We start from the raw sequence: 10,390 nt of genomic DNA, 5'->3' as shown, positions 1-10,390 counted from the left end.
TCGGGTAAAGGTTTCGAACGGGTATATTTCGAATCCTAATTCTCATTACCCGACCCGAAAAAATCGGGTAACCCAAATGGCTAGACCTCCGCAACAATAGAATTTGAGTAAAACAAGAACGTGCTGCTTGGTTTTTCAAAAAAAACAATGCTGCTTGGTTAATAAATTTCTGCCTTTTGGATAGAGAGAAAAAAAATCTGAGAATATACACTCAAGTATCATGCACGGAACAACAAAAATAGTTAGTGAGATTATTGGATCACTTACAAAATTCGTTGCAATACATTTTGTAAGAGGAAACTGTGACTCATACTTTGGTTTCAGAAAAATAGGTCGACGAAACAGCCAAACCAGCTGAATCGTAAGTTCGGACAAGCCGCTGCCTCTTTCCAGGTGATTCCATCCAACAGAACTCCAAATGAAAAGAATCTAATTGGGCAACAGATTTGCTAATGTCTGACGGATATCCCATGTACATCCCACCAGGTAGCAATGTTATTTCATATCCTCCATCAAACTGAAGCAAGTTGTCATTTGCTGATCCTGTCCAGTTGACCGTTGTTGTTCCAGTTCCGAATTTAGTTGATAAAGTATCCTACGATGACAAATAACTACATTAAATGGGCATTTTTTCCCCTATAAACATGTTCTGATGCAGAACCAAAGGGTATGTGCAAAAGTTTTGTTCACTACTTTTTGGTGGTTCTTGTAAAGTAGAAGTTTGATTAAAATAAAGCAAAAGTACAATCATTTTGTCCATGCATGAATGTAGGGATAGTTGATTGGGTCCACTGTGCCAAAATATTACTCCCTCCGTTTCTTTTTAGTTGTCGCTGGATAGTTCAATTTTGCACTATCCAGCGACAACTAAAACGAAACGGAGGGAGTAGTCAGAATTTTTTACGATTCAAACAGTGGGATTATGTTTCAATTGCATTAAGAAGCTCTGAAACATACCTGAATTAATTGGCCATTACTGTCCATCTTGAGAACAATAGCTGTATCTGCCTCAACAAGTGTTGCTCCATACACCCCACTCCGCTTAGTCACAGAATGCCCCTCCCATCTTCCAAGTAGTGCATTTATCCTATCGCTGCTAGCACTCTAATGACAAAAGAATAAAAAGTTGGGGTAATTCAGCAAGATCCTGGCATAAGATAATTATACATGAAGGTTTCAGTGTTCCAATGACTGAACTGAACTCACCTTGGTACCAACTGAATAGTTTGTAAGTGGCTGTGGCACTTTAGATCCCTGCCTCTTCTCATGAAAAACAAGAAGTGTGTCGAGCACTCCCTTTGGATCCATTATGTGAAAAGCCCTGATTCTACCATTGCCTTCAAGGGAGTAAAGACAATTTTCACATACAATAGATGGCTTACGAGAAGGTATCTTCAAGTTTCTGGTGAAGACAAGATAGCTCAGTTACACCTCATATAAGAGTTTCACTAGACAATAAGCAACTAAATTCGTCGCTATCACTTACTTGGGGGATTCTTCACCAGTATCATCTTCTCCAAGCACACCAATCCGAAGAACAGTCTCCAGCATTCCAGCAGTCTGGTACCTCAGAGCAAATGCCTTTTGTTCAGGAAAGAACCCTATCTGTACACTAAACAATACCACTCATTAACTAAGCCCAGATGTACAGAATTTGCAACTATAAGAAAGATGGGATCATGGACAAAATACAAATTTCAGCGCACCTGCTGATATTTGTCCACAGTGAACATGTTCGTCTCTTTGATTTTGTACTCCACCCATTCAGGTTCAGAATCCTCTTCGTCCACAATCGATATTGCAGAGGATCCTTGCTTAATGTACAACCTAAAATCTCAACATGTAAATATAATGATTCAGGCAAATGCAACAAGCAAAAGCATTATGATTGATTTATTGTCACAGACCTGACATATATATACACATAAGAGATGATTGAAAAATAGTATGACAACCGAAAACGTTCCCAATTAACATGGATAATGATGATAGTTATCATTATTCACTGGCACTCTGGGAATGAATATTACGATTGCAGGAGGCTGATGAGTTTGTCCTCCCCGTACGAGCTCACGGACAGCCTCGTGCTAATCTCCTGAAGAACCTTCCCGTGCGCGTCGAATTGCTACACAGAACACAAGCACAGGCGCGCACAACACTCAGCCAGATCACGTATCCGGAAAATGCAGAAAGGCTCGAAGATTAGATGCGAACTGGCAGAGGGCGGAGCATACGTAGAACCGGCCATCCCACTTCCCGACGTTGAGGTCGAAGAAGCGATGCAAGTTGTCGATGCTCATGGAATCGTCCTCGTCCACCTCCGGTGGCCCTGAGACGGCCGCACGGGCGGTGCACAGTCGGTTGCGCCGGGACGCGGCGAGGTGCACAACGGGAAGAAGCTGGCTGCCATGAAACCTAGGCTGCGGCTACGAGACGGCGGGGGCAGCGATGCGGAGGCCCACGAGCGCTTCCGCCATGGCGAGTGGAGTGGGAGAGGGAAGCGGAATAGATGTGCTAGTGCTACGTGTCCAACTGATTACCTGAGTCTTATCGGGCTACCGGCTATCGGCCACAGCTAAGGAGTAAATCTGATACTTGTCATTACAATTACAACTAAACACGTGTGTAAAATTACCATCAAACACACATTTATAGATATAGTTGGACTTATAATTAATAGACACCAAGGTAATTATAACAAGATGTCAATATTTCAAATGACAAAATTTTAATTATTTCACTATCGAGAGAATATGATATTTATCGTTACAACAAAACATGTTCGTAAAATATCATCAGACCCAAATTTCATAGACATAGATAAATCGACGATATATAGACACATGGTAACTATAACAAGGTGACAACATTTTAGATTTGTGCATAGCCCTCTTATCTGCTAAAATAGCTTATATAAATATTTTATGAATTTTCTGAGCACTCTAATGTGGATCCATAACTTACATAAATATTTCCGATGACTTTACATGGGTTCATATTTAAATTCCTTAGAAACTTCTAAAAATATTTGTGGAAGTTATCTTAGTTGGGAATAAAGCACATTATCTACTTGCTAGGGTACAATGCAAGAGCAAGCTCATAGAATCCTAAAGAATATCATTTGAAAAGAACTTATAATGCTAAAGAATATCAATTGGATGTAACTTTGAATACTTATCTTGCTCTTGCCATTGTATAAATATTTCTTTATGTGGCATTATGGATTTTAGCTTCCCCCTAACTCCATAATCTACTTCCTCCCATTTTCAGACCATCTCCCAAAATAAAATTCTCCCCCATTCAATATCATTTGCAAGCTTGAAAACTTTGAATTTGTTATTTTTATATTTATTATGGGTTGGGCTTGTTTTGGTCCTTCAAACTACCCCTTTGAAATCAAACACAAAAAGAAAGGTATTAGTAGCACAAGGGAGGGTTGAATTTTGTGAAAATAAAGTGAACAAACTTGACTCTCACATTACATAGATAAACTCTCCCTAAGTAAATGCATACATATGATGGATGGAAAATTATATGCATAACCAAAATTTTAAGCACAAGTAATCATGTAAAAGGTACCAATTAAATGACAACATAATAGCATTTGTTTAGGGATACCACATGTAAAAATCCAATAAGATTTGATATAAACTTTTATGATATGTGGTAGTACAAAGGATATGTAATACCACTTGAAAGTGATTATCCATGCTTAGCTCAAAGGACTCCATTTCTCTTTCATTAGACTACTACAAACATGATAAACTTTAAAAGATGTTAGCCGTAAAGGTTCCAACTTGTAGATTGCCCCCCTAAAAGTGTGCATACAAGTGTCAAATACTTGCAGGAGACATGCATTCAAAGTTTTAATGTCAATATACAGCTTTGAAAGATGATGTTACATGAAAGCAAACATCATTTGTGGTTGATATTTAGGGTGAGGTGTTGATTTGGACTTTGGCTATAAGATGAACCAATTTAAGTAAGAAGCTATAGCTATGTGCCATGCATGCTCCTACACAATTTAAGTCATTTAGGTTTGCTCTAAGGGTTAAGAGTAAAACTAAGAATTCCTACCATATGATTTACCTAGTGTATGCATAACAAGAATTTAAACAAGCAAACCTATATATAAAAGGAACTATATTTTAGTTTAAATTGTAATAATTTAAATCTAGTTACCTATAACATGGGAAGGGGGATTTTAGTCCATATTATTCACTAACATACTTGACAATGACAAGATCCAAATTATGCACTCCATGATATTCATCCTCCCTTTGCCAAGTCTCTAAATTCCTTAAAGTTCATCATATTTCTCGAATCCCCTTTGGGATCTAAACCTTATTGGTTATTTTTCATGATCGAAGTAATTTTCTTTGGAACCCAAAATTGTTTGTCCCCTCTTGTGTTGGCTTGCTTGTTCACCTTGGTGTTCACCACCTTGCATTCTTATTTTTATTCAATAAGTATGGTGTATTGATCTTGTCAACCTTGTTGGTGTATGTGTTGAAATCTTGATTGTTTTTTATTTTCTTTCTTCTTTTCTCTCCAATTCTTCACCTTTCACTCATAGGATTTATGGACTTCCTTGTGGCACACATAGCAATTCATGGTTGCTCCCTCATAAAGCTTCTTCACTCCTCCATGGTGTTATCTTGATATGGTCGATTGATTTCGTTTTATCGTTTACTTGAATTAAGTACTTAGTGAGGCGAGCCACTTCTTGCTTTAGTTTCTCATTATCCATTGCAACTTTTTGTGAACATGTTTCTACAAACACATTCTTAAAACAAACTTGTTTGCAAGAGGATGTGTCTAAATGAATTAAATCATTGTAAGAAGTAGAGACATCCTTTTTGACAATTTTATTTTTTAATTTTAGGTGCATAAGTGTTACTATCTACAACATCAAGCTTGTTATTTAGTTCATAATGATGAACTAACTAAAATATAGTTTAGAAAGAGTTTCCATTTTGCAAAGCAATTTTTCATAAGCTTCTTGAGAGCTAGCTAACTTTACTGAAAGCGGAAGAAAGTTCACGCGATATCACTTCCATTGGCCATCAGGCATACATATAGGAGAGATACAATCGAGGGAGAGATTACAGGAGAGATTGATTGCATCTGCCTAATCTAGACTTGCCAATTGCGCTGACAACGGCAGCGCGTGATGCGCGGGCGTCCGTGCGCGTGGGACGTGCCCGTATATGTCTAACACTCCCCCGCAGTCAAAACGGTAGATGGTCGAACGTTGAGACTGGAGCGAAATTCCATGAAGATGGATGTCGGTAGCCCTTTCGTGAAGATGTCGGCATACTGTGACGAGGTTGGCACATGAAAAACACGGACATGTCCAAGCGCCACGCGCTCACGAACAAAGTGTAGATCGATCTCCACATGTTTGGTCCGCTGATGCTGAACTGGGTTTGTGGAGAGGTAGACTGCACTAATGTTGTCGCAGTAGACCACGGTGGCCCGAGTGAGTGGGGAGTGAAGTTCCAGTAAGAGCTGGCGGAGCCACGATGCCTCGGCAACACCATTTGCAACAGCACGGTATTTAGCTTCAGCACTAGAACGGGACACAGTCTGTTGACGTTTGGAAGACCAAGAGATAAGGTTGTCACCAAGGAAGACACCATAGCCGGAGGTAGATTTCCGAGTGTCAGGGCAGCCAGCCCAGTCAGCATCGGTGTAGACGACCAATGTTGAGGGGTCCGTGCGATGAAGGAGTAGCCCATGATCAAGAGTGCCATGGAGGTAACGAAGAATGCGCTTGATCAAGGCTAGGTGAGGCATCCGGGGGTCATGCATGAAAAGACAGACCTGTTGCACGGCGTAGGCAATGTCGGGGCGAGTGAAGGTGAGATACTGTAAAGCACCTGCAATGCTCCGATAGTCCGTGGCGTCGTCGACAGGGTCACCATTAGCAGAGAGCTTGGAGTGGGTGTCAATGGGTGTACTACAGGGCTTGCAATCACTCATACCAGCACGCTCGAGAATCTCCAAGATGTAGTGACGCTGAGAGAGGTGCATGGATCCATGTTGTCTGGTCACTGACAATCCCAAAAAATGGTGAAGTGGTCCAAGGTCTTTCATCGAGAATTCCTGCTGGAGGGCATCAATGGTGCGCCGGAGTAGACCATCAGAGGACGCAGTGAGAACAATGTCATCAACATAGAGTAGCAAGTATACTATGTCAGTCCCACGATGAAAAATGAAAAGTGATGCATCTGTCTTTGCTTCAGTAAAACCCAATGAGAGTAGGTGAGCAGCGAACCGACCAAACCAGGCGCGGGGAGCTTGTTTGAGGCCGTAGAGGGATTTCTTGAGGCGGCAGACATGGTCTGGGAAATGAGGATCAACGAAACCAGAAGGTTGAACACAGTATACTGTTTCAGACAGAGTTCCATGAAGAAATGCATTGTTGACGTCAAGCTGATGAATTGGCCAATCACGAGCAAGAGCCAAAGTCAGTACCATCCGAATTGTAGTGTGTTTGACAACAGGACTGAATGTTTCATCAAAGTCGATTCCAGGTCACTGAGTGAAACCGCGAAGTACCCAACAAGCCTTGTAGCGAGCAAGAGAGCCATCAGGGTTGAGTTTGTGATGGAATATCCATTTGCCAGAGACGAGATTAACGTCTGGAGGCCGGGGAATCAGATCCCAGGTTCTGTTGGTCTTGAGAGCTTCAAATTCGTCAGTCATAGCGGCACGCCAATTGGGGTCTGCTAGAACGCCACGGTATGTCCTGGGTATCGGTGACAGGGTGGCAGCGTGTAGATTCATCCGTGTGACAGGCAACCGAAAACCATCTTTTCCCCTGGTGGTCATGCGGTGGGTGTTGGCCACTGGTGTGACTGGAACCACAACTGGAGGTTGGCCCGTGCGACTAGAGGCAGCAGGAGCCAGAGTCGGCAGTGGAGCGATTGCAGCACCTGGCGACAGAACCACGCCTCCTGGGTCGGCTCCGCTGGCAATATCCCCTGACGGGGGTACAGCAGGGCTGGGCTGATGAGCCGGTGGCGCTGGTGAAGAGCGGTGTAGAGGAGGCCCGTCAGCACCGACCACGAGCGGTGATGCAGCAGGAGTAGCGGCGAGTGGCCCGCTGGTACGAACCTCGGACGATGGTCCAGCAGGGGCACTGGCGAGCGGTCTGCTGGCACCAAATGTAGTCGATGGCCCAGCAGGGGCAACAGTGAGCTGGCCACGAGCACCGGCTGTTGGTTCCAGTCCAACAGGTGCAACGTCGAGACCTGCAAGAGAGCGCGACCCAATGGGCAGCGTCGGGATCACCATATCAAGTAAAAAATCAAGGTTAGATTCTTGAGAGCTCGCGACTGTATGTTCGGCGAACGGAAAGGAGGTCTCGTCGAAGGTGACATGGCGAGAAATGATGACCCGATTGGAGGCCATGTCGAGGCATCGATAACCTTTGTGTTCAGGAGAGTAACCAAGAAACGCGCACAACATGGAGCGAGGCATAAGTTTGTTGGCGGCGATGGCAGAGAGGTTAGGATAACAACGACATCCAAAAACCCGAAGGTGGTCATAGGTGGGTGGGGAGCCAAAAAGCGCATGGTGAGGGGTGGAGAAATTGAGAGTTTTGGTGGGGTGTCGGTTGATGAGATAGGTGGCGGTATGGAGAGCTTCGACCCAATAGTGTGGGGGCATGCTGGAGTGGAAGAGAAGGGTGCGGATGACATTGTTAATGGTCCGGATAGAGCGCTCGGCTTTGCCATTCTGCTGGGATGTGTAGGGACACGACATGCGAAGTGAAACACCGTGAGTGAGGAAGAAGGAACGGGAGGAGAGGTTGTCAAACTCTCGACCGTTGTCGCACTGCACGGCTTTGATGGTGGTGTGGAATTGGGTGTGGACGTATGCAAAAAAATGAGAGAGGGTGGGAAAGGTGTCGGATTTGAGGCGCAAGGGAAATGTCCAAAAATAGTGAGAGCAATCATCGATGATAACTAAATAATACTTGTAACCAGAGACGCTAGCAACAGGAGATGTCCATAAGTCACAATGTATTAAATCAAAATGGCGTGATGCTCGAGAAGTGGAAGAAGTAAAAGGTAAACGAGTGTGGCGGCCTAATTGACAAGCATGACAAAGGGAATCACAAGTGCTATGAGTACATGAAATAGCAGCTGAATGGACGAGGTGACGAAGGCCTTCTGATCCAAGGTGACCGAGACGGTTGTGCCAGAGGGTGGTGGAGGTAGCAACCAAGGCGTGGGGACGTGGTGGTGATGGTAGCAACGGGTAGATCACCAGAACTATTGCACCTGGCGATCACGGTCTTGGTGCGAAGATCCTTCACAGAGAGACCAAAAGGGTCAAACTCAACTGAACAATTATTGTCAAGTAAAGCGGCGAACAGAAATTAAATTTTTGATAATTTGAGGAGTAACCAGGACGTGATTAAGAGAAAAAGGACCATGAGCAGTAGGAATAGATGTGGAGCCAACAGAGGTAATAGGGATGAGAGAACCGTTGCCAACAACGATACTAGAGGGGGGAGGAAGAGACAGTATGAGGGATGGTTATATTACCAGGGTCGGATGTAGAGATGGCAACGGGTACAAACCCGCCGGGTTTTGCTATCCCAAACTCGTACCCGTGGAAAATATTTACACCCATTTAAAAACCCGTACCCATGACGGGTTCGAAATTTTGTCCAAACCCGTACCCATCGGGTTTGTGGGTACCCACGGGTTACCCGCGGGTTTTTATCTCCAATATGCTTATTCTTTTTATAATCAATAAATATCGTAATGATTAATGAGATCATGGTCCAAAATTTATGTAATGAACAACAAGTTCATGATTTGGTATAAAAAATATTAGTAGAGAGAATTAAATACAAATAATAAGTTGTATAATCAAGTTACCTTGCACTAAGTTATACATCCACCACATATATAACGCTAGTAATAACTATAATAGCAAGCAAGCAACACTATCACCAACTACTTATACATTTACTATTTGATTAAAAATTAGGAAGTAAATAGGTAGATAACAAGTTTGTTGTTCGTTTATAAAATAAAATGACAATATGCACTAGGTTTGGTTGGGTTTAAAAAACCCATGGGTTCACGAGTTTGGGTACTATAGGAACAAACCCGTACCCATGAACCCGTTGGGTATACATTTATGCCCATTAACAAACCCTTGGGTATGAAAATTGACCCAAACCCGTACCCTAATGGGGTAAAAAACCCATCGGGTTTCGGGTTTCGGGTACCTATTGCCATCTCTAGTCGGATGTCAAGTGATTACTTGCACCCGAGTCCATGTACCATGTTGGAGATGGTGGCGGCGTCAACTGCATGGTGCTGAACGCACTGGGCAGTGCTCCTATGTCCCAGCCAACCGTGTTCGGTGGAGGAGCGTAGGCGACTGGCGTTGGAAATCCAGGAACTGCAGCACCAGTGCCAGGTCCTGACGCGAAGGGGGTGGCGTACAGCGACCAAGCAGAAGGAGCGCCAGAGATACCGCGCCCGTCAGTAGCAGTAGTGACGTGCGCTTGAGGAGGGGGAGGCCTGGGCATCTGGCCAGTCGTGCCAGGCCGAGTAGGCCAGACCTGGAACGTGCCAGTCCATGGGTTGAAGACCGAAGCCCCCCAAGGCCCCAACCTCCCGGATGCTGTTGTTGTCCAGTGCGGTTGTTGCGGCGTCGGCGGTTGTTCTGTCGATTCCCGCCAGAGGTAGCAGTGTTGCCGCTTCCGGCGCCGTTCCCGTGGCTAGCAACGGAGGGACCACCGGTGTGCTGTGGCATGGTGCCAAGCACGCCCGCAGTGGGTTTGCCGGAGGAGGGACGACTTCCGGTGGAGAGGAGGGCCGCAGAGGGTGTCTTCACCTTGTCGTTGAGAGTAAGCTCCTCAAGGAGCAGATCATTGCGGACTTTGTCGAACGTCGGGAAGGGCGTCTGTGTCATGGCCGGTCCAACGACAGGAGACGGCATCGATTGATTTTTGAATTCTCAATATTCTGTAAGGTGTTGGGCCGTGTGGGCCGGATGATGTGTAAGGGCGTGAGGCCCATGTAAGCGACTGCTTAAATAATTCTGTGTGTGAGACCAGGAAGGTAGCGAAGAAGAGAAACAGAACTCCATAAACCGTGGCAAACCTTGCGTCTTCTGTATCTCTGAGAATCACCGGTGATCCTCACGTCGACGGCGACGCGACGTCGGCCACGGGCATCACAAGTGGTATCAGAGCTGCGATCCTCGGCAGCAACCACGACGGCTCCCAAGGCGAAGCCCTCCGTGCAGACTCGATTCATTTTGGAGGCCATGGCGGAATCCGATCGAGCGGTGCAGGAGAGGTGGAATCGGATGTTCGAGTCGATGGAAGCACTGACGGAAGAGGTGAAGGATA

The 10,390-nt window shown here is 44.8% G+C and overlaps 1 protein-coding gene across 1 annotated transcript; it reads right to left on the bottom strand.

Annotated features, from left to right (window-relative positions):
• Positions 1 to 225: 225 nt before the first annotated feature.
• LOC100501372 (uncharacterized) lies at positions 226 to 2,427 on the bottom strand. Its single transcript, NM_001362814.1, has 7 exons — positions 2,235 to 2,427; positions 2,031 to 2,125; positions 1,707 to 1,827; positions 1,487 to 1,605; positions 1,207 to 1,402; positions 958 to 1,104; positions 226 to 595 (listed from the first exon to the last, which is right to left on the bottom strand). The coding sequence occupies exons 1-7, from the start codon at positions 2,298 to 2,300 to the stop codon at positions 308 to 310; spliced, it is 1,032 nt and encodes a 343-aa protein (NP_001349743.1). The 5' UTR covers positions 2,301 to 2,427; the 3' UTR covers positions 226 to 307.
• Between the last annotated feature and the right edge of the window lie 7,963 nt (positions 2,428 to 10,390).

The sequence above is a fragment of the Zea mays genome, chromosome 1, assembly GCF_902167145.1.
Source record: "Zea mays cultivar B73 chromosome 1, Zm-B73-REFERENCE-NAM-5.0, whole genome shotgun sequence".
Lineage (NCBI taxonomy): Eukaryota > Viridiplantae > Streptophyta > Magnoliopsida > Poales > Poaceae > Zea > Zea mays.
Note: the sequence above shows the minus strand (reverse complement) of the source record. Positions and strands in the feature narration are given on the sequence as shown.